This window comes from Pithys albifrons, chromosome 27, assembly GCF_047495875.1.
Source record: "Pithys albifrons albifrons isolate INPA30051 chromosome 27, PitAlb_v1, whole genome shotgun sequence".
Classification (NCBI taxonomy): domain Eukaryota; kingdom Metazoa; phylum Chordata; class Aves; order Passeriformes; family Thamnophilidae; genus Pithys; species Pithys albifrons.
The window spans coordinates 2,830,790-2,855,087 of record NC_092484.1 but is presented as its reverse complement, the minus strand read 5'-3'; the positions used below and the strand labels follow the sequence as shown (position 1 = coordinate 2,855,087).

The following is a 24,298-nucleotide window of genomic DNA, read 5'->3' as shown; positions in this document are numbered from 1 at the left end:
GGAGGAACATTCACATTCACTCCCAAGTTCTAAAGGGTCTCAATTAATTATTCCTTTCCCTCCTGGCAATGCCAGCCCAGGGGATTCCAATTAATGCAGCCCCAAAACTCCCCCTGGCATTTGAATTCCAGTTTGTGTGTCCCAAACCTCAGGGCACTGACATTTAATTCAGGACTTGAACTCTGGGACAGCCTCAAACTCTCATTTCCTCCTTTAATTCCAGTTCTTTAATGAAGAAATAGCTCATTAGAGACCTCCAGCACCTGGAGGTTGATCCATTAATGCTGCCCCAGAAATCCCTTGGCCATAATTGAATTAGGGCTTGATGGCATCTGATGTTCCACTTGAACCAGCTCCTTCCTCACCAGAAAATCTGATTTTTCTCAGCTCTCTGCACCTGGGACTGGAATTCCTGCCTCATTATTTTGAGTCTTCTCCAGCAAATGATTGAAACTTACCCTGAGTTTTGGATTCTTGAGACTAGAAAAATAGTTTTCAAGCTGAAAATGAAAAGGGAGGAGAGTCATTTTTCAAAGCAGTGGAGAAAAATTGAAAAAAAAAAAAAATCAGCTTAAAGCAAAAGCAGAGCTGCAAAAATTCTGTTTTTCTCTAAGGTACAACGAGGTGTTTCCACTCAGATTTTTTTCAGGCACACAGGACATAATCCAAACCCTCCAAGGGTTTATCATCTGCCTTGCTGCAAAGCTTTGGGTCCCCCCAGCAGAGGGTTAGGAGGAAAACTGGGAAAAGGAAATTATTTTCACCCTTCTGCTCCCCCATTTAGTTGCACTCTGGGATGTTGTTTGGCAAAAGCTTCACTGGGCTGCAGCAGAGGAGGAAAAACAGCCTCAGAATTATTCTGGGGGGGAAAAACAGAGTGGGATTGTTTGTCCCCCAAAGTTCTTGTTTCTACAGGGTGTTTTTGTTTCCTTTAGTTGGACTAAACCAGTGAGTGCATCAGTGTTGTGATGGAGCTGGGGCTGAAAATGAGATTTATTGGGTGAATGTGATCAAATTAAATGGTCTGGGCACTCCAGAGCAGAACCAAAATCACAGAGACTTTAACAGAAGACTGAAGAGCCTCAGAAGGAATTCTACATCTAAATATCAGGGGGGTTTGTTTCCTTTAATTCAAATAAAATCAGTGAATGTTTGGGCTGGTTCTAAAACTGAGATTTACTGGTTGAATATGATGAAATTAAAAGGTCTGGGCACTCCAGAGCAGAACCAGAGACTTGACTTTAACACAAGACTCTGAAGAGCAGCAGAGGGAATTCTATATCTAAATATCAGGGGGTTTTATTTCCTTTAATTGAAATATCTCAATGAATGTTTGGGCTGGTGCTAAAACTGAGATTTACTGGTTGAATATGATCAAATTAAAAGGTCTGGGCACTCCAGAGCAGAACCAGAGACACAGAGACTTGACTTTAACACAAGACTCTGAAGAGCAGCAGAGGGAATTTTATCTCTAAATATTCCTGACTCACCAGAGGGGTGTGTGGGGCAGCCAGAGCCCTGCAGTGGGGTTGGCACTCCCAGGAGGGGCACACACACCCCATGCAGGTGTGACCCAGCTCTGAGAAGCCCCAAAGGAAAATAAAACCCATTCCCAAGGCCCAGGAGCTGCCCCAGTTACACTCACTGGGGTTCAGGCAGCACCAGGCAGGTACTGAGAGATTGGGGTTTTGTTTCCTTTAATTCAAATAAAATCAGTGAATGTTTGGGCTGGTGCTAAAACTGAGATTTACTGGTTGAATATGATGAAATTAAAAGGTCTGGGCACTCCAGAGCAGAACCAGAGACAGAGACTTGACTTTACCACCAGACAAGACTTTGAAGAGCCTCAGAAGGAATTCTATATCTAAATATCAGGGGTTTTTATTCCCTTTAATTCAAATAAAATCAGTGAATGTTTGGGCTGGTTCTAAAACTGAGATTTACTGGTTGAATATGATGAAATTAAAAGGTCTGGGCACTCCAGAGCAGAACCAGAGACTTGACTTTAACACAAGACTCTGAAGAGCAGCAGAAGGAATTCTATATCTAAATATCAGGGGGTTTTATTTCCTTTAATTCAAATAAAATCAGTGAATGTTTGGGCTGGTTCTAAAACTGAGATTTACTGGATGAATATGATTAAAGTAAAAGGTCTGGGCACTCCAGAGCAGAACCAGAGACAGAGACTTGACTTCAACACAAGACTCTGGAGACATTCAGAGGGAAGTTTATCTGTAAATATTCTGTGATCAGCAGAGGGGTGTGTGGGGCAGCCAGAGCCCTGCAGTGGGGTTGGCACTCCCAGGAGGGGCACACACACCCCATGCAGGTGTGACCCAGCTCTGGGAAGCACCAAAGGAATAGAAAAACCAGGAAAAACCATTCCTAAGGCCAGGAGCAGGGATGCTGTCACAGTTACATTCACTGGGGTTCAGGCAGCACCAGGCAGGTACTAAGAGACTGGGGGTTTTGTATCCTGTAATTGAAATATCTCAATGAATGTTGAGGCTGGTTCTAAAACTGAGATTTACTGGTTGAATATGATCAAAGTAAAAGGTCTGGGCACTCCAGAGCAGAACCAGAGACAGAGACTTGACTTTAACACAAGACTCTGAAGAGCAGCAGAGGGAATTACATCCCTAAATATTCCTGACTCACCAGAGGGGTGTGTGGGGCAGCCAGAGCCCTGCAGTGGGGTTGGCACTCCCAGGAGGGGCACACACACCCCGTGCAGGTGTGACCCAGCTCTGGGAAGCCCCAGAGGAAAATAAAACCCATTCCCAAGGCCCAGGAACTGCCCCAGTTACACTCACTGGGGTTCAGGCAGCACCAGGCAGGTACTGAGAGATTGGAGGTTTTGTTTCCTTTAATTCAAATAAAATTAGTGAATGTTTGAGCTGGTGCTAAAACTGAGATTTACTGGATGAATATGATCAAAGTAAAAGGTCTGGGCACTCCAGAGCAGAACCAGAGACACAGAGACTTGACTTTAACACAAGACTCTGAAGAGCCTCAGAAGGAATTCTACATCTAAATATCAGGGGGTTTTATTTCCTTTAATTCAAATAAAATCAATGAATGTTTGGGCTGGTTCTAAAACTGAGATTTACTGGGTGAATATGATCAAATTAAATGGACTGAGCACTCCAGAGCAGAACCAGAGACACAGAGACTTGACTTTACCACCAGACAAGACTTTGAAGAGCCTCAGAAGGAATTCTATATCTAAATATCAGGGGGGTTTGTTTCCTTTAATTCAAATAAAATCAATGAATGTTTGAGCTGGTGCTAAAACTGAGATTTACTGGTTGAATATGATCAAATTAAATGGTCTGGGCACTCCAGAGCAGAACCAGAGACAGAGACTTGACTTCAACACAAGACTCTGGAGACATTCAGAGGGAAGTTTATCTGTAAATATTCCTGACTCACCAGAGGGGTGTGTGGGGCAGCCAGAGCCCTGCAGTGGGGTTGGCACTCCCAGGAGGGGCACACACACCCCATGCAGGTGTGACCCAGCCCTGGGAAGCCCCAGAGGAAAATAAAACCCATTCCCAAGTCCAGGAGCTGCCCCAGTTACACTCACTGGGGTTCAGGCAGCACCAGACAGGTAGTAAAAGAATGGGGTCTTTTGTTTCCTTTAATTGAAATATCTCAATGAATGTTTGGGCTGGTGCTAAAACTGAGATTTACTGGGTGAATATGATCACAAGAAATGGTCTGGACACTCCAGAGCAGGACCAGAGACAGAGACTTGACTTTAACACAAGACTCTGAAGAGCCTCAGAAGGAATTCTATATCTAAATATCAGGGGGTTTTATTTCCTTTAATTCAAATAAAATCAGTGAATGTTTGGGCTGGTGCTAAAACTGAGATTGACTGGATGAATATGATGAAATTAAATGGTCTGGGCACTCCAGAGCAGAACCAGAGACTTGACTTCAACACAAGACTCTGAAGAGCAGCAGAGGAAATTACATCCCTAAATATTCCTGAATCAGCAGAGGGGTGTGTGGGGCAGCCAGAGCCCTGCAGTGGGGTTGGCACTCCCAGGAGGGGCACACACACCCCATGCAGGTGTGACCCAGCTCTGGGAAGCACCAAAGGAACAGAAAAACCATTCCCAAGGCCCAGGAGCTGCCCCAGTTACACTCACTGGGGTTCAGGCAGCACCAGACAGGTAGTAAAAGAATGGGGTCTTTTGTTTCCTTTAATTGAAATACCTCAATGAATGTTTGGGCTGGTGCTAAAACTGAGATTTACTGGATGAATATGATCAAAGTAAAAGGTCTGGGCACTCCAGAGCAGAACCAGAGACACAGAGACTTGACTTTACCAGCAGACAAGACTCTGAAGAGCCTCAGAAGGAATTCTATATCTAAATATCAGGGGGTTTTATTTCTTTTAATTCAAATAAAATCAGTGAATGTTTGGGCTGGTGCTAAAACTGAGATTTACTGGGTGAATATGATCAAATTAAATGGTCTGGGCACTCCAGAGCAGGACCAGAGACTTGACTTTAACACAAGACTCTGAAGAGCAGCAGAGGGAATTACATCCCTAAATATTCCTGACTCACCAGAGGGGTGTGTGGGGCAGCCAGAGCCCTGCAGTGGGGTTGGCACTCCCAGGAGGGGCACACACACCCCATGCAGGTGTTCCAAAGAAAAATAAAACCCATTCCCAAGCTCAGGAGCTGCCCCAGTTACACTCACTGGGGTTCAGGCAGCACCAGGCAGGTACTAAGAGACTGGAGGTTTTGTTTCCTGTAATTGAAATATCTCAATGAATGTTGAGGCTGGTGCTAAAACTGAGATTTACTGGATGAATATGATCAAAGTAAAAGGTCTGGGCACTCCAGAGCAGAACCAGAGACAGAGACTTGACTTCAACACAAGACTCTGGAGACATTCAGAGGGAAGTTTATCTGTAAATATTCTGTGATCACCAGAGGGGTGTGTGGGGCAGCCAGAGCCCTGCAGTGGGGTTGGCACTCCCAGGAGGGGCACACACACCCCGTGCAGGTGTGACCCAGCCCCGGTGCCCCCAGTGCCAGCCCCAGGCCCCCCCAGCTGCCCATACTCACTATGGTGCGGTCGATGGTGTGCAGGTAATACGAGACTGGTTTCCCCGTCCAGGACACGGAGCCCTTCAGAGGGGACAGCTCCACAACCCTCATTATAGTGCCAATATCTGTGGGCAGAGAGGGAAGGGCTGGCTCAGCTCTGCCCAGCTGGAACCAGCCAGGCAGCACTGGGGGGGGAAATGTGGCTCTCAGAGCCCAGAGAGGAAAACACTGCAGAGGGTTGGAGGGAATTCCTCATTCTTCTCCCACATCATGATGTAGAAAACTCCCTTTCATCTCCTGGAGGACAGACAGACATCCCAGGGGGAACCTCCAGGCTTGTAGCAAACAGCACTGTGGTCTCAGAGAGCCTTTCCAAGGAAATCAGGACAACAATCCATGCAGGAGGAAGGAATGGGCCAGACCCAGAGGCAGAACATCACCAGCCCCTCTGAACTGGGCACTATATTTGGGCTGGGGACAAACATGTTTTGGATTTGCTGTCTTGTCTCTATTTGTTTTGTTCCCCAGAATTAATTGCCATGGGATGTGCCTTAAACATCCCCACAACCACTGAGCCAGTGGAGAAATGATGGAGTGCTTCTAATTAAACACAAATTACCCAGAAGAGGCCAAAAACAAGGTCTGGGATTCAGGAACCTCAACCACTATTTCAACCACACTTTAATACTTGTTTTTGTTGAAGCAACTCTTTCCACATTTCCATTTCTTCCTCCAGATGGAAGTGCTGAAGGACAAAACTGGTACTGAGGGAAATGGGGCCACCTTTCCCACTGTAAATTATTTAACACTTGAGGCAGGCAAAGCACCTGATTCAGGCACCAAAAACTCAAGTGTTGAATAAAAGTCTGCTGAAAAACCCTTGTGGGGCAGCACCAAGTGATGTCCCCTCTCCTGCTTGGTGCCATTCCCTGGAAGTGTCACCTGGAGCAAGCCCCAGGCCCAGCACATCCCACATATGTTCATTTCTACTTGTATTTCCCAAGCACAGGGTGGGATTAAGGCCTGGAATTTATTCCCCAAATCCTCCCTGTTTGTAGCACACAAAGGTAATTTCTTTCCAAGTCCTTTTCTCTGAATCCCTGGAAGTTTCCTTATCCATCCTTATGCTGAGCCATCTCCCTAATTAGCTGTTCCTGTACCATTTTAACATTCCCATTAAGGATTAACACCTAAAAACTTCAGCATTCCAGAACAGACATTCCCAATGAATCCACACTGGGCTGAAAGTGGATTCATGGGATAAAGATCTGACTCCACTGAGAGCCACAAAGGGCCTTAGGAGGTGAAAGGAGCAGCACCTTGTTGGTCCCAGCCCCCAAACACAGCAGAGAGATAAGAAAATGGGCAGAAGCCAAGAAAGAAAAGCCTGGAGAGGCCAAAAACATGGATTTTTGTGGGCAGGTTTAACTGAAACCTCCCCCAAGGGCCTTCTTGGGTTTCCCCAAGATCTGCTGGGCTGGGAGGAGGGACTGAGTTTGTCTTGTCTGATCCCAGCTCTGCAGGGGTTTGAGGAGCTCCAGCAGGACCATCCCACCTTTTTCCTCTTTTATTTTCCAGTCTATGTCTCCAAAGGACTTGCAGGGCAGACCCCAGGGGTTAATGAGGTCCCAAACCCCACCAGGAGTCCCAGCAGGGAGTCAATGGTTAATGAGGTCCCAAATCACCTCCAGGTGCCCCAGAAGGGAGTCAGGGGTTAATGAGGTCCCAAATCACCTCCAGATGTCCCAGAAGGGAGTCAGGGGTCAATGAGGTCCCAAATCACCACCAGGTGTCTCAGAAGGGCAGACCCCAGGGGTTAATGGGGTCCCAAATCACCTCCAGGTGCCCCAGAAGGGAGTCAATGGTTAATGAGGTCCCAAATCCCCACCAGGTTCCCCAGAAGGGAGTCAGGGGTCAATGAGGTCCCAAATCCCCTCCAGGTGCCCCAGAAGGGAGTCAATGGTTAATGAGGTCCCAAATCACCTCCAGGAGTCCCAGAAGGGAGTCAGGGGTCAATGAGGTCCCAAATCACCACGAGGTGCCCCAGAAGGGAGTCAATGGTCAATGAGGTCCCAAATCACCACCAGGTGTCTCAGAAGGGCAGACCCCAGGGGGTAATGGGGTCCCAAATCCCCACCAGGTGCCCCAGAAGGAGTCAGGGGTTAATGAGGTCCCAAATCCCCACCAGGAGTCCCAGAAGGGAGTCAGGGGTTAATGAGGTCCCAAATCACCACCAGGTGTCTCAGAAGGGCAGACCCCAGGGGGTAATGGGGTCCCAAATCCCCACCAGGAGTCCCAGAAGGGAGTCAGGGGTTAATGAGGTCCCAAAACCCTTCCAGGAGTCCCAGCAGGGAGTCAATGGCTAATGAGGTCCCAAATCACTTCCAGGTGTCCCAGAAGGGCGGACCCCAGGGGTTAATGAGGTCCCAAATCCCCACCAGGTGTCCCAGAAGGGAGTCAATGGTTAATGAGGTCCCAAATCACCTCCAGGTGTCCCAGAAGGGAGTCAATGGTTAATGAGGTCCCAAATCCCCACCAGGAGTCCCAGAAGGGAGTCAGGGGTTAATGAGGTCCCAAATCACCTCCAGGAGTCCCAGAAGGGAGTCAGGGGTTAATGAGGTCCCAAATCCCCACCAGGTGCCCCAGAAGGGAGTCAGGGGTTAATGAGGTCCCAAATCACCTCCAGGTGCCCCAGAAGGGAGTCAGGGGTTAATGAGGTCCCAAATCACCTCCAGGTGCCAAATCACCTCCAGGTGTCCCAGAAGGGAGTCAGGGGTTAATGAGGTCCCAAATCACCTCCAGGTGCCCCAGAAGGGAGTCAATGGTCAATGAGGTCCCAAATCACCACCAGGTGTCTCAGAAGGGTGGACCCCAGGGGTTAATGAGGTCCCAAATCCCCACCAGGTGCCCCAGAAGGGAGTCAGGGGTTAATGAGGTCCCAAATCACCTCCAGGAGTCCCAGAAAGGAGTCAATGGTCAATGAGGTCCCAAATCACCACCAGGTGTCTCAGAAGGGCAGACCCCAGGGGTTAATGAGGTCCCAAATCCCCACCAGGTGTCCCAGAAGGGAGTCAGGGGTTAATGAGGTCCCAAAACCCCTCCAGGTGCCCCAGAAGGGAGTCAGGGGTCAATGAGGTCCCAAAACCCCTCCAGGTGCCCCAGAAGGGAGTCAATGGTTAATGAGGTCCCAAATCACTGGGGTGTGGGGAGAGGTTTGTTTGGACAATGAACAGCACAGGAGTTCAAAGTTCAACATTTCAGAGAATCCCAGGATGGTTTGGGTTGGAAGGACCTTAAAGACCATCCAGTGCCCTGGGCAGGGACACCTCCCACTGTCCCAGGTTGGTCCAGCCTGGCCTTGGACACTCCCAGGGATGGAGCAGCCACAGCTTCTCTGGGAATTCCATCCCAACCAGGAATTCCAGCCGTCCCAGCCAGGAATTCCTTCCCAATATCCCACCTAACCCTGGGAAGCCATTCCCTGTGTCCTGTCCCTCCATCCCTTGTCCCAAGTCCTTCTCTGGGATATCCTGGAGCCCCCTTAGGTTGGTCCCATCTTCACACCATACTCTTACCACGTTCATGGAATCAGAGAATCCCAGACTGGGTTGGGATGGAAGGACCTCCAAGCCCACCCAGTGCCAGCCCTGCCCTGGGCAGGGACACCTCCCACTGTCCCAGGTTGGTCCAGCCTGGCCTTGGGCACTTCCAGGGATGGAACATCCTCTGGGAAATCCATTCCAGCCCCTTCCCACTTTCCCAGGGAGGAATTTCTTCCCAATATCCCACCTGTCCCAGCCCTGTGTCCATGGGAAGCCATTCCCTGTGTCCTGTCCCTCCATCCCTTGTCCCAAGTCCCTCTCCAGCTCTCCTGGAGCCCCTTCAGGCTCTGGAAGGGGCTCTGAGGTCTCCCAGGTGAACCCTCCCAGCTCTCCCAGCCTGGCTGCACAACTCCCAACCTTCAGGAATAATGACTGGTGGGATTGACCTGGTGGGACACACCTTGGTGGGACTCACCTGGTGGGATTCACCTGGTGGGGCTCACCTTGGTGGGATTGACCTGGTGGGACTGACCCTGGTGGGACTCACCTGGGTGGGACTGACCCGGTGGGATTCACCTTGGTGGGACACTCCTGGTGGGGACTCACCTTGGTGGGACTCATCTGGTGGGAGTCACCTGGTCAGACTGACCTGGTCAGATTGACCTGCTGGGACACACCTGGTGGGACTCCCCCTGGTGGGACACACCTGGTGGGATTGACCTCGTGGGATTCACCTGGTGGGACACACCTTGGTGGGATTTACCTTGGTGGGACTCACCTAGTGGGACTCACCTTGGTGGGACACACCTGGTGGGACTCACCTGGTGGGACACACCTGGTGGGACTCACCTTGGTGGGACTCACCTGGTGGGACTCACCTTGGTGGGACTCACCTGGTGGGACTCACCTGGTGGGACTCACCTGGTGGGACACACCTGGTGGGATTGACCTGATGGGACTCACCTGGTGGGACTGACCTGGTGGGACTGACCTGGTGGGATTCACATTGGTGGGACTGACCGGGTGGGATTCACCTTGGTGGGACTGACCTGGCCAGACTGACCTGGTGGGACTCACCTGGTGGGATTGACCTGATGGGACTGACCTGGTGGGATTGACCTGGTGGGATTGACCTGATGGGACTGACCTGATGGGACACACCTGGTGGGACTGACCTGGTGGGATTGACCTGGTGGGACTGACCTGGTGGGATTGACCTGATGGGACACACCTGGTGGGACTCACCCCTCCAGCTTTGGTGGCTCTGGTGGAACTCAGGAGCCTCTTCAGCTCTTTGTGGCCACAGAAATGACCTCCCCTTTCAGCCCTTGTTTCTCCTCAGCCCCCAAAGCTGCCCCAGAAAGGGCCCCACTGAAGGGACAAACCCCAAATTCCAGCAGCACAAACCCCATGGAAGTGTCTGTTTGTTCCACAACCGGGTGGGATTTCAGGCAGTTTGATCTGAAACCCAACAGCATTTCCAACTCATTTCCCACAACCCCCAAGAGCACCAAAACCCCCAGAGAGTGAAGAACCCCCAAGTGTAAGGAACAATTAAAAGGACAATCATACCACTCAAGTTTCGACTGTTAATTCTAAAGTTTAGAGGTGCAAAAGGTTTTGAGGACACAATTCTCCCACCTGGAAAAAAAAAAAAGAAAAAAAAAAGGCAAAATCAGCTCCATTCTTTGTTCTAAAAATAATTACTTATTAAATTGTCCTAGTTCAGCAGGAGGGACCAGCTAACCCTGTGTGGGGGTGATCAAAGCTGTGTATTCCACCCCCTCTATTCATTCCCCAAGGACAATGGGCCATTAGCAGCAGCTGCCCAGGGAGCCATTATCACCTTCACACCCAGCCTGAGGGGGCGGAGCTGCTAATGGGCCATCAACGGTCCAACAACACCCCCTGGCTCCCAGAGTTAATCACCCATTGGGTGAGTCCCCGCCCAGGGGGAGGGACTGAGAGCTCCCTGAGGGTACATAAGGGGTGGGTAAGAAGACCTCGGGAACTTCTCGTCGGATCCAGAGGAGCAGCAGGACCTCGACAGGAGGAGATCACTGCTCTTGCCCAGACCACAGCCCTCGCCTGCACCAACAGGTTTTTCTTTTCCTTTTGCTCTGGACTTGGGGGAACCACAGGGGTCTCAGCACAAGGGCAAACAAACCCCCTTGGGTTTGTGCCCCAGGACACTGGGTTATACTGCTGGGGTATTGTGAGTTGAAAGCAATTTCCCTTGTGGGTCAGTGTTGCTATTGTAATATTGTTATTAAATTTTAGGTCTGACTTATAATCTCTCTCGTGGTGAGTTCATTCTCCCTGCTGGTTCACCTTTAAACCAGCACATAAATATAACCCAGTGCAGAGCCCTGAAGAGCAGCCCTATCAAACCACCCCTTGTGCATCGTTAAAAGAAGTCAATTAGTTCATTCTCCTCCTGACAGTCTCCCCTGGCAAGTCAAGCTTTGAGATGACACCTGAAGGATCACTTTGAAATGAAAGATTTCAAATCCCTGGTTAAAAAAAAAACAAAACAAAAAAAAAAACAAAAAAACCCCGATGAATTCTCAGAGGGCAAAGTAGAGAAATTTCAATTCTCTCCCTCCTGGTTGGCACCTTTTAAACACAAACCCCCAAAGCCTTTTAATTTCAAGGTCACTAATCCCCATTTCAGGGGTATTTTGGGGGGTCATTCAGCCCAAGGCAGAGCCTGGGCATGTTTTGGGAAGAGAAATGAGGTTTGTTGATTGGAAAAAGGGTTTGAACCAGCCCCACTTTGCCACAGTTTTCAAGCCAATAATAAACAAGTAAAAAAAAATAAAAAATAAGGGTTTGAACCAGCCCCACTTTGACAGTTTTTAAGCCAATATTAAAGAAGTAAAAAAAAAAAAAAAAATATAAGGGTTTGAACCAGCCCCACTTTGCCACAGTTTTAAGCCAATAATAAACAAGTAAAAAAAAATAAAATAAAAAATAAGGGTTTGAACCAGCCCCACTTTGCCACAGTTTTCAAGCCAATATTAAACAAAAATAAAAAATAAGGGTTTGAACCAGCCCCACTTTGCCACAGTTTTAAGCCAATATTAAACAAGTAAAAAAAATTAAAAATAAGTGGAGAAATTTCAATTCTCTCCCTCCTGGTTGGTATTTTAAACACAAACCCCCCAAAGCCTTTTAATTTCAAGGTCACTAATCCCCATTTCAGGGGTATTTTGGGGGGTCATTCAGCCCAAGGCAGAGCCTGGGCATGTTTTGGGAAGAGAAATGAGGTTTGTTGATTGGAAAAAGGGTTTGAAGCAGCCCCACTTTGCCACAGTTTTCAAGCCAATATTAAAAAAAATAAAAAATAAGGGTTTGAACCAGCCCCACTTTGACACAGTTTTCAAGTCAACATTAAACAAAAATAAAAAATAAGGGTTTGAAGCAGCCCCACTTTGCCACAGTTTTCAAGCCAATAATAAACAAGTAAAAAAAAATAAAATAAAAAATAAGGGTTTGAACCAGCCCCACTTTGCCACAGTTTTCAAGCCAATATTAAAGAAGTAAAAAAAAATAAAAAATGAGTAAAATTAAAGCAAACAGCTCAACTTTGGGGGTTTTCTGGTTTGTAACAGAGCCCAGAAGTGGCATCATTTATGTCAGCACCGACCGTGCCAGGGGAAGCCACAGAGTCTTTGTTCACACCACACATTTTTCTTTTCAGAAACAGCTATTTTTGGCATTTCTGCCACAGCTCAATAAAATTCTGACTTCTCCCAGGGGTGAAGGGCAAAGAAAAGAGTCACTCTGAGCCATGGAGGGGTCAGAGGTGTCCCCAGTCACTGCTGTCCCCAGTGGGGCTTCCCAACATACCCAACTGGCTTCCCAAAATACCCAAGTGGCTTCCCAACACACCCAACTGGCTTCCCAACACACCCAAGTGGCTTCCCAACACATCCAACTGGCTTCCCAACACACCCAACTGGCTTCCCAACACACCCAACTGGCTTCCCAACACATCCAACTGGCTTCCCAACACACCCAACTGGCTTCCCAACACACCCAACTGGCTTCCCAACACACCCAACTGGCTTCCCAACACCCAAGTGGCTTCCCAACACACCCAACTGGCTTCCCAACATACCCAAGTGGCTTCCCAACACACCCAGCTGGCTTCCCAACATACCCAAGTGGCTTCCCAACATACCCAAGTGGCTTCCCAACACACCCAAGTGGCTTCCCAACATACCCAAGTGGCTTCCCAACACACCCAACTGGCTTCCCAACACACCCAACTGGCTTCCCAACACATCCAACTGGCTTCCCAACATACCCAGCTGGCTTCCCAACACACCCAGCTGGCTTCCCAACACACCCAACTGGCTTCCCAACACACCCAACTGGCTTCCCAACACACCCAACTGGCTTCCCAACACACCCAAGTGCCTTCCCAACACACCCAACTGGCTTCCCAACACACCCAACTGGCTTCCCAACACACCCAAGTGGCTTCCCAACATACCCAACTGGCTTCCCAACATACCCAACTGGTCTCCCAACACACCCAACTGGCTTCCCAACACACCCAACTGGCTTCCCAACATACCCAGCTGGCTTCCCAACACACCCAGCTGGCTTCCCAACACACCCAACTGGCTTCCCAACACACCCAACTGGTGGCCACATTTTCATGGAATTAGAGGTGGGAAAAAGCCTTAAAGATCATGAAGTTCAACAGTCCACCCTGACCCACCACTGATCATGTCCCCAAGTGCCACATCCACATGATGGTTGAGCACTCCCAGGCTGGGGATTCCACCACCCCTTCCAGTGCCTGAGCACATTTCCAGGAAGGAATGTCTCCAAAACCCAAACTGACCCTCCCCTGGCCCAGCCTGAGGCCATTCCCTCTCCTCCTGTCCCTGTGCCCTGGGAGAAGATCCCAACACTCCCCTGGATCCATCAGGGAGTTGCAGAGAGTCAGAAGGTCACCCCTGAACCTCCTTTTCTCCAGGCTGAGCCCCCCCAGCTCCCTCAGCTGCTCCTGGAGCTCCACCCCCTTCCCTGGACAACACCCACATGTCATGGAATGATAGAATGGATTGGGTTGGAAAAGACCTCTGAGATCATCAATCCAACCCTTGGGCCAACTCCAGTCCCTTTACCAGATCATGGCACTCAGTGCCACGGCCAAGCTCAGCTGAAAAACCTCCAGGGATGGGGAATCCACCCCCTCTCTGGGCAGCCCATTCCAATCCCTGAGCACTCTCTCTGCAAAGAATTTCTTCTGATCTCCAACTTCAATTTCCCCTGGCAGAGCTTGAGCCCCCCTTGTCCTATTGCTGAGTGCCTGGGAGAAGAGACCAACCCCCAGCTGGCCAGAACTTCCCTTCAGGCAGTTCCAGACAGTGCTGAGGTCACCTCTGAGCCTCCTCTTCTCCAGGCTCAACACCCCCAGCTCCCTCAGCCTCTCCCCACAGCACTTGTGCTCCAGTCCCTTCTCCAGCCTCGTTGCTCTTCTCTTCTCACTTGGCTTGGAAGAGACCTCTGAGCTCATCAAGTCCAACCCTTGATCCAACCCCACTGGGATCACTCTGGCACTCCGTGCCCTGGGCTGCTGATCCCAGTGGGGTTGGATCAAGACTGGTGGATTCTCTGTCCCTGGAGGTGTTTCAGAGGACACTCAGTGCCACCTCCAGTCCCTTCTCCAGCCTCGTTGCTCTTCTCTTCTCTTCTCACTTGGGTTGGAAGAGACCTCTGAGATCATCAAGTCCAACCCTTGGTCCAACTCCAGTCCCTTTACCAGATCATGGCACTCAGTGCCACGGCCAAGCTCAGTTGAAAAACCTCCATGGATGGGGAATCCACCCCCTCTCTGGGCAGTCCATTCCAATCCCTGAGCACTTCCTCATTAGTGTGTAATTAATTCTATTTTATCACTCTTTGGTTAACACTGAGCACCAAATGTGACAACTTCAAACAGAAGAACCCAGTAAATTAATTTTACATGGAAATACAGACTGGCCATCCAGTGCCTCTGCAGCCAGAGCATGGTTGGGTTGGGTTGGGTTGAGTTGGGTTGGGTTGGGTTGGGTTGGGTTGAGTTGGGTTGAGTTGGGTTGAGTTGGGTTGGGTTGGGTTGGGTTGAGTTGGGTTGGGTTGAGTTGGGTTGGGCTGGGTTGAGTTGGGTTGAATTGGGTTGGGTTAGGTTGAGTTGGGTTGGGTTGGGTTGGGTTGAGTTGAGTTGGGTTGGGTTTGGTTGGGTTGAGTTGGGTTGGGTTGGGTTGGGTTGAGTTGGGTTGGGTTGAGTTGAGTTGGGTTGGGTTGGGTTGGGTTGGGTTGGACTGGGTTGGGCTGGGCTGGGATTGGTTGGGTTGGGTTGGGTTGAGTTGGGTTGGGTTGGGTTGGGTTGAGTTGGGCTGGGTTGAGTTGGGTTGAGTTGGGTTGGGATGGGTTGAGTTGGGTTGAGTTGAGTTGAGTTGAGAGGGACCTTAAAGCCCATCCCATCCCACAGGGACACTTTCCACCAGCCCAGGTTGCTCCAAGCCCCATCCAGCCTGGCCTTGGACACTTCCAGGGCATCAGGAATTCTGGTCTAGGCTGTTGCATGGTTTGTAGGTTCCCATCAGAGGTGAGGAAACAGCAGCAGCTCCTCCCACCCCAACTCTGCCCCAGAGCCTCCCCACACAGAGGAGCCTCCAAGGAGACACTGAGGTGGGACGTGGAAAGCCCAAGAAACACCCACTGTGGTGCAGACACATCCCCAAGGCACAGAACAAACCCCAGCCTGGCTCTGACCGCTCTAACTGAGCCCTCTCTCAGCCCAGCTCCCACAGGAGCTCCCACAGGAGCAGCAATTCCAGGGAAAAGTCCTCCAGCTGGATTTACCTTCCTTCATGTTGGCAAACCTCTCCTTCAGCTGGTGATCCACCTCGGGCCCGAAGGCAAAGTTGTTCACAAAGATGACACTGCAATGGAAGGGGCAGGTGAATGGCCAAGGACACCCCTCAGCACCCCCAGACATGGCACAGCCACGGCACAGCCACTCCTGCCACCACCAAAGTGCTGTCCCCAACTCCAGAGCTGCTCCCACCCACCCAACACCTCCCCCAGCACAGGGACCCCCACACTGCCCAGCCCTGACCTTCAGACATTCATGGCATTTCCAGGTGTCCTGCCCTGTCAGGGCCTGCGAGTTTTGACAGAAAAACAACATTCCAAATGTCTTCAGGCTGTGCCAGGGTGAGATCCAACACCAGAAGAGCAATTCCCACCACTCTGCACCCATGGAGGGCACCACAGCCCCCACCTCAGGCTGGCAACTCTTCTCTTGCCTTTCAAATATTACAGTAAAATAGCAAAGTCTATTTTAGAACCATGCAATGGTTTGGGGTGGGAGGGCTCTCAAAGGTCACCTCCTCCCAGCTCCTTCAGGGACACCTCCCACTATCCCAGGTTGCTCCAAACCCTGTCCAACCTCGGACACTTCCATGGATGGGGAATCCACAACCTCTCTGAGCAACCTGCTGCTCTTCCAGCTGGGAATTCCCTGCAATGCCCTAAGACAGTGACACCTGAGCATGTTCCTCCTGTCCTGAACCCACACTTGGTGTCTCCCCACAAGAGAGGGGTTGATTCTTTCTTTCTGGGTTAAAAAAACCCAACGAGGGGGTTTGTTCCTGGAAAAAAAGTCAAGTGCAACAAGAGCCCTCAGCACTTCTTGGAAGCGGCTGAGCAGCTGCACATGGAATTGCCAGGGGGTTGGGATGGATCTCAGGGAAAGGTTCTGCCCCCAGAGGGTGGTGGGCACTGACCAGGCTCCCCAGGGCAGTGGGCACGGCCCCAAGGCTGCCAGAGCTCCAGGGGAGTTGGGATGGATCTCAGAAGTCTCCAATGGCCACGTGTAACCCAGAGACTCCTCTGTTTGCTGGAAGGGCTGGCTGGGACCAGGGAGAGATGAGGAACCAACAGGGTCACACCTGCTCAAGGGAGGGGATTGTCCTGCTCTGCTCTGAGCTGGGGCAGCCTCACCTCAAGTGCTGGGGGTCACAATGTCAGAAGGATCTGAAGCTGTTGGAGTGTCCAAAGGAGGGACATGGAGGTGGGGAAGGGTCTGAGGAGCAGCTGAGGGCACTGGGCTTGTTCAGCTGGGGCAGAGGACACTGAGGGGAGACTCCTCGGGGGCTGCAGCTCCTCCCGAGGGGAGGTGGAGGGGCAGGCCCTGAGCTCTGCTCTGGGACCAGGGACAGGACCCAGGGAATGGCTGGAGCTGTGCCAGGGGGTTGGGATGGATCTCAGGGAAAGGTTCTGCCCCCAGAGGGTGGTGGGCACTGACCAGGCTCCCCAGGGCAGTGGGCACGGCCCCAAGGCTGCCAGAGCTCCAGGAGGGTTTGGACAATGGGACAGGGTGGGATTGTTGGTGTGTCTGTGCAGGGCCAGGGGTGGGACTGGATGATCCCTGGGGGTCCCTCCCAGCTCAGGCTATTCCATGATCCTGTGATTTATCTCCTGTGTTGCCTCCTGTGGGCACTGGGGCTCTGTGTGACCCCTCAGGATCTGTCTCCCACTCCCTTCCAGCTGGAAGCTTTGCTCCAAATCCTTCACCTCCTGCCCCAAACTACTGAGGTGTTGCTCTGAAAATCAATTACTTGCCTCTCTTTGCCTGCCTGGGTGGGGACAATTTTCTTCTTGTTTAATGTGCTGGAAAATTGGCTTTAAACTGTCAGAGTTAGGTGGGATATTGGGAAGGAATTGCTGGCTGGGAGGGTGGGCAGGCCCTGGCACAGGTTGGGCAGAGCAGCTGTGGCTGCCCCATCCCTGGGAGTGTCCAAGGCCAGGCTGGATAAACTTGGAGCCCCCTGGGCTGGTGGGAGGTGTCCCTGCCCATGGCAGGGGTGGCACTGGAGGGGCTTTGAGGTCCTTAAAGGACCCAAACCATTCTATGGTTCTATGAAAAGCAACCACTAAAAGCCATTCCAGCATCTCATTCCCACAAAAGGAGCTGATCCCTTTGGGAAAGGTCTGCAGGAAACCCCTGCCAGAGTTTCCACACATGAAATGTGTCCAACAAGCACAGTGAGTTAAAGAGCAGCAGCCAAAGGTGGGAAAAACCACGAAGGAAAAAATATATTTATGTACCAAGGGAAAAAAAAAAAACTCTTGGAAATTTGGGAAACCCTTCCTGGCAGGGAGAGCCAGCAGGGTGTTCCTTCCTCCTCCTCCTCCTCCTCCTCCTCCTCCTCCTCCTCCTCCTCCTCATGTGCCAAAAAAGGGCCTTGCAAAGAGCCAAATATATTAATGGGAATAGAAAACATGCAGGGCAGGAGGGGAAAGAGCCAGAGTGTGCAGATGTCAGTTTGTACATGGAACACACGTCCTGCAGGGCTCATTCCATGTGGCACTTGGCCATGGAGAGCCATGTCCTGGTCCCTGGTCAGTCCCTGGAAGTGTCCATGGCCAGGCTGGAGCATCCTGGGCCACTGGAAGGTGTCCCTGCCCATGGGAAGGGGGGGAATGAGATGAGCTTTAAGGACCTCCCCAACCCAAAGCACTCCCTGGGCTCTGCCCCAGAGCTCTGAGACACACAGTTGGTGACATGTCACCTCCCAGCACCTCCCTGGCCACTCACAGCTCCCAAAACACTCAGGGTCACTTCAAAATAAAGGGGGTTTTCTTCTGAAAGAATACAAAGCTTTAAAAGCACAGCTGATTTTTATGGCTTTTAACAGATTTGCTCCCTCCAGGAGGAGTGTGACCCTCTGTGCAGCTCTGCACACAAAGACAGGCCAATTAGCTGAAATTAATCTTCAATTTAGAACAGACTCACTGGGGTCTTTTGCTTTTTATTAAAGGGAAAGGGAGCCCCAAAAGCCAAGAGAGTGAAGGCACTGCCAGAATCCCTGACAGCAACTGCAGGGGATGCAAAACAAATGGGAGGTTTCTGCTTCTCTACAAGCAGAATTTATCTTGGCTCCACCTCTGTGTGTAACACCACAGGACAGGCACTGAAAGCCTTTCACAGGATCTAAAGGGGCCAATTTAAGAGCTGGCAGATCCAACTTTTGGGCTTTGCTATGGAAATTCTCTAGAAAAAGCTGGCCAGGCTCCCAATTTCCATCCTCCAACCTCCCAGCCAGGCAGCCCCTGCAGCAGCACTCAGTGCTCTGCTCTACCTTGTGTTGGCAATTCTCTCCCTCCATTCTTCTGAGAGGAAATCACCTCTTTCCAGCTGAAAAACAGACACAAAGACACACACAGGAGTTAATGGTGTTCCTCTGCAGAGGGACAAACCCTGAACCAGCTCCCTGATCCCAACCAGCCAAGGCCAAGTGGGGGCTCTGGGAAGCACAGAGGGGTGAGCCAGAGGGGGCTCCCACTGATCTCCTGCCATGGGGGGAGCAGGGAAGGGTCTCTGGGGTGTCCTCAGTGCTCTGTGGAGACTCCAAACTCATGGCTTGGTGTTATGGGTTCACCTAGGTGGGCCTAGATTTGGGCTCTGAAGTGTGGACTAGGCCAAAGCTGTCAGCTGACTTGAGCTGGGCTGGGCTAACAGCTGACAGCTTTGGCCTAGTCCACACTTCAGAGCCCAAATCTAGGCCCACCTAGGTGAACCCATAACACTTGGTGGTCCCCCCTCAGCCCTGGGAGCCCAAATCCAGTCTCTTGTTGCACTCAACCTGATTTAGGGGGTGCTGAAGACAAGCCTTGGGTGCTTCCAACACCTGGAAATTGGAAATGCAGGAACACAAAGGGCTTTAGTAGAAAATAAACACAGTTCTGAGCTCAGTGGAGCAGCTTCCTGGTGCCACCACATCAAGTGCCAGGTTAACACAAAGATTAATGTTTGGGAATGAGAGAGGAATCCATGGGCCAGACTCTGCTGTGCCACAAGGCAGGAGGAGGAGGCTGGGGAGGAAGAGCAGAGGGGAAAATGAGATGCAACTCTGTAATTACTGACAATGCCACCCTTTGAAGGGCTGAGGGGATGGTTTGACCCACAACATCAAAGCAACAACAGTGGCTGCTCAGGAGGCTTTTTCTGCACAGATTTCTCTGGATGGAGAGAAGGGAGGACTTCACATGGCAGCCCTAATTCCCATGGGGTGGGAGCTCAGGAGTCAGAGCAGACACTGAGACAACTCCCTCACCCCCTGGCTGGGCTGGGCATTGCCCCAGAGGGCACCAGAGCCACAGAGGGGGTGACAAACCCCCATGAAGGGCACAGCCACAGATGCCAAGAGCACTGGGGCTGCTTCCAGGGGGGAAAGAAAGGGGAAAAACCACGAAAAAAACAAGTCCAAATGCACACAGGAATGTGAGAAAAGAGAACAATGAGGGTTCTCAGATAAGAAATCAAGAACTTTGCCAAGAGTGGAGAGACCAAACACTGAAAACTGCAAGTCAGAGCCACTCAGGGGAGCCAGAAGTGCCTGTCCCACCAAGCAGCTGGGCTGGAATCACATTAAACCCACAACTCCAACCTGTGCTCTCCCACCTGCTGGGAGGGGATGCACTTTGATGTCCCTGAACTCCAAAACCCAACCCAGGTTGTTGGCAAAACCCAAACCAGAAACTCAGGGCAGCATCAGTTCTAGGGAGAGGCTTTTTCACCTCATATATGGGACCCTTTTTTTCTGGAGCTCTGCATGTGGATGGAGACCAGCTCTGAATGAATCTCAAGAGAGAATTTTGACTCAAAGTCCTTTCTGGTCTTGTAGTGAAGAAGAGTAACAAGAGTAACTCAAACATGGTTGAGTAACCAAGACACAGTCAAGAAATCCCCCAGGACAAGTAACTGTGTTCATGTTACAGCCATTCCTGCAAGTCCTCCCTCCCCACACCACCAGTTTGTGAGGTCTCCACAGGGATTTCAGACACCAAGAGGGGAAAGAAAACCATCTAAAAAAGCCCTAAAGCCACAGCCTGGGAGGGAACAAAGAGCCAGAGCAACATGAGACTGCTGCAAACACAAAGCTGCACACCAAGGGCTTGAAACCCAAACTAAGTGGCTGTTGGGCCTGACTGGGCTCCAGATTCCCCCTGTGGTTGTCCAGCCCCTGGTGAGAATCATAGAATCATAGAATCGATTGGGTTGGAAAAGACCTCCAAGATCATCGAGTCCAACCCTTGGTCCAACTCTAGTTCATTTACCAGATCATGGCACTCAGTGCCACGGCCAATCTGTGTTTAAAAATCTCTAGGGATGGTGAATCCACCCCCTCTCTGGGCAGCCCATTCCAATGCCTGATTACTCTTTCTGTAAAAAATTTTTTTCTGATATCCAACTTAAATTTCCCCTGGCAGAGCTTGAGCCCCCCTTGTCCTATTGCTGAGTGCCTGGGAGAAGAGACCAGCCCCCACCTGGCCAGAACTTCCCTTCAGGCAGTTCCAGACAGTGCTGAGGTCACCTCTGAGCCTCCTCTTCTCCAGGCTCAACACCCCCAGCTCCCTCAGCCTCTCCCCACAGCACTTGTGCTCCAGTCCCTTCTCCAGCCTCGTTGCTCTTCTCTGGCCCCGCTCCAGCCCCTCAATCTCTTGCCTCAACTGAGGGGCCCAGAACTGAACACAACACTCAAGGTGTGGCCTCACCAAGGCAGAGTCCAGGGGAAGGGTCACTGCCCTGGTCCTGCTGGCCACGCTAGTTTGGATCCAGGACAGGATCCCCTTGGCCTTCTTGGCCACCTGGGCACACTGGTGGCTCCTGTTGAGCTTCCTGTCCCTCAGTCCCCCCAGGTCCCTCTGCCTGGCTGCTCTCCAGCCACTCTGTGCCCAGCCTGGAGCGCTGCAGGGGGTTGTTGTGGCCAAAGGGCAGGACCTGCACTTGGCCTTGTTGAACTTCATCCCATTGGAATCAGCCCATCTCTCAAGTCTCTCCAGATCCCTCTGCAGAGCCCTCCTGCCTTCCAGCAGGTCGACACTCCCTCCCAGCTTGGTGTCATCAGCAAATTTGCTGCTGATGGACTCAATCCCCACATCTAAATCATCACTAAAGATGTTAAACAGGACTGGACCCAACACAGACCCCTGAGGACACCACTGGTGACCAGCTGGATGCAGCTCCGTTCACCAGCACTCTCTGGGCCCGACCCTCCAGCCACTCCTGACCCAGCAGAGGGTACACCTGTCCAGGCCATGGGCTACCAGCTTTTCCAGGAGTATATTATGGGAGACAGTGTCAAAGGCCTTGCTGAAGTCCAGACAGACACACCCACAGCCTTCCCCTCATCCACCAGGTGGGTCACCTGATCGTAGAAAGAGATCAGGTTGGTCACACAGGACCTGCCCCTCCTAAACCCACCATGGCTGGGTCTAATCCCGTGTCCACCCTGAAGGTTCTGTGATTGCACTCAGGATGAACTGCTCCATAACCCTGACAGGCACAGAGGTCAGGCTGACAGGCCTGGAGTTGCCAGGTCCTGCTTGCAGCCCTTTGTGTGTATTGGGGTGACACTGGCCAACCTCCAATCATCTGGGACCTCCCCAGAGAGCCAGGACTGTTGGAAGATGATGGAGAGCGGTTTGGCAAGCTCTTCTGCAGCTCCTTCATCACCCTGGGATGGATCCCATCTGGTCCCATAGGCAGTTATAACCCAAATCCCACGTTGAACTGGGTGTCACCCATGGAGGAGGGACATTTTCAAGCCAGAGCCATTTGCCAGTTCCACTGAACCACAGCCCTGCTTGGCCACATCTCATTTTGGATGGCACTGCTTGCCCAGCTCAGCCCTGCCAAGAGCTGAGGGAAGGGAAAGTCTCCCAGGAAAAACACTGCAGAGCAGAAATAACCAGATGGTCAGCTGTGCCTGGGAGGAAATTGGATGTTTTTTCCCCTCTGGAAACAAGGCAGTGATTCCTGGATTGGTGTCCTGCTCCTCTCCAGGAGGGCACAGAGATATCTGAGTATTGACCCACTGGAGCTCAACAAATGACTCCCTAAAAGGAGGGAAGAAGCTCCTTCTCCATCAACCCACACAGGGAATCCCACAGAATTCCCCTCAAATTCCAGACAGCTCAGAGAGTATTTCACTCTCAGAATTACTGGAATTCTGAGAGTGGAACAAGAACTGGAGAGGAAAATGCAGTCACAGAACTCAAGGGCTGCAGCAGCAGGAGTTGGGGCAGGTCAGGCCCCTGTGGCTCGGGGAGGGCTGGGATGTCCTCAGGATTGGGATGTCCCCAGGGCTGGGGAAGGGCTGGGATGTCCCCCAGGGCTGGGGTGTTCCCCAGGGCTGGGGTGTCCCCAGGATTGGGATGTCCCCCAGGGCTGGGGAAGGGCTGGGATGTCCTCAGGATTGGGATGTCCCCAGGGCTGGGGGAGGGCTGGGATGTCCCTAGGGCTGGGATGTCCCCCAGGGCTGGGATGTACCCCAGGGCTGGGGTGTCCCCAGGGCTGGGGTGTCCCCAGGATTGGGATGTCCCCAGGGCTGGGATGTCCCCCAGGGCTGGGGGAGGGCTGGGGGAGGGCTGGGATGTCCTCAGGATTGGGATGTCCCCAGGGCTGAGGGAGGGCTGGGATGACCCCCAGGGCTGGGGGAGGGCTGGGGTGTCCCCAGGATTGGGATGTCCCCAGGGCTGGGGTGTCCCCCAGGGCTGGGGTGTCCCCCAGGGCTGGGGGAGGGCTGGGGTGTCCCCAGGGCTGAGGGAGGGCTGGTGTGTCCCCCAGGGCTGGGGGAGGGCTGGGATGACCCCAGGGCTGGGGGAGGGCTGGGGTGTCCCCAGGGCTGGGGAAGGGCTGGGATGTCCTCAGGGCTGGGATGTCCCCCAGGGCTGGGATGTCCCCCAGGGCTGGGGGAGGCCTGGGATGTCCCCAGGGCTGGGGGAGGCCTGGGATGTCCCCAGGGCTGGGGGAGGGCTGGGATGTCCCCAGGGCTGGGGTGTCCCCAGGGCTGGGGGAGGGCTGGGATGTCCCCCAGGGCTGGTGTGTCCCCAGGGCTGGGGAAGGGCTGGGATGTTCTCAGGATTGGGGTGTCCCCAGGGCTGGGATGTCCCCCAGGGCTGGGATGTCCCCCAGGGCTGGGGGAGGGCTGGGATGTCCCCCAGGGCTGGGGTGTCCCCAGGGCTGGGGAAGGGCTGGGATGTCCTCAGGATTGGGGTGTCCCTCAGGGCTGGGGTGTCCCCAGGGCTGGGGAAGGGCTGGGATGTCCTCAGGATTGGGGTGTCCCTCAGGGCTGGGGTGTCCCCAGGGCTGGGGGGGGGGCTGGGATGTCTCCCAGGGCTGGGGTGGCCCCAAGGCTGGGGGAGGGCTGGGGTGTCCCCCAGTGGGACGTCCCCAGGGCTGGGGTGTCCCCCAGGGCTGGGGGAGGGCTGGGATGTCCCCAGGGCTGGGGTGTCCTCCAGGGCTGCAGAGTCTGTGCCTGAGCAGCTCCCAGAGCCATAAATTCCCAGGCAGGATGGGCTGGCTCATTCCAGCTGCCTCCCTGCAAACATTTGGCTCCCAAACCCAGTCCCTTCTGCCTGGAAAAGTACACAGGGTTTATTTTTAGGCTCCTGTTCCTTTCAAAAATAACCAGGGGCACAGAGCCAACCCTCCTCACTGTGGCACCACAGCCAGGCCACGGGGGATGTGGGGAGGGCTCTGCACACACCAGAGATGTGGCTGCCACTGGAACAGCTGGGACACACAGCTGGAATGAACAGCTGGAATGAAAGGCTGCTCTGGCCCTGCCTGAGCTGCAGGACCTGCTGGAGAGGGAGCTCAGGGGTCCAGGG

The 24,298-nt window shown here is 52.3% G+C and overlaps 1 protein-coding gene across 9 annotated transcripts in view; it reads right to left on the bottom strand.

Annotated features, from left to right (window-relative positions):
• DOT1L (DOT1 like histone lysine methyltransferase) overlaps nucleotides 1-24,298 on the bottom strand; it is a 110,356-nt gene that overhangs the window by 41,284 nt on the left and 44,774 nt on the right. For all 9 annotated transcript variants that reach the window (XR_011699750.1, XM_071577852.1, XM_071577859.1 and 6 more), the window contains exons 8-12: nucleotides 18,763-18,818; nucleotides 15,479-15,558; nucleotides 10,184-10,252; nucleotides 5,088-5,194; nucleotides 459-500 (exon numbers count right to left, since the gene is read on the bottom strand). Coding sequence is in view for 8 of the 9 variants with exons in the window: in XM_071577852.1 (XP_071433953.1) it covers nucleotides 459-500; nucleotides 5,088-5,194; nucleotides 10,184-10,252; nucleotides 15,479-15,558; nucleotides 18,763-18,818 (354 nt within the window). In the remaining variant the exon portion in view is untranslated. The remainder of the gene's footprint in view (nucleotides 1-458; nucleotides 501-5,087; nucleotides 5,195-10,183; nucleotides 10,253-15,478; nucleotides 15,559-18,762; nucleotides 18,819-24,298) is intronic.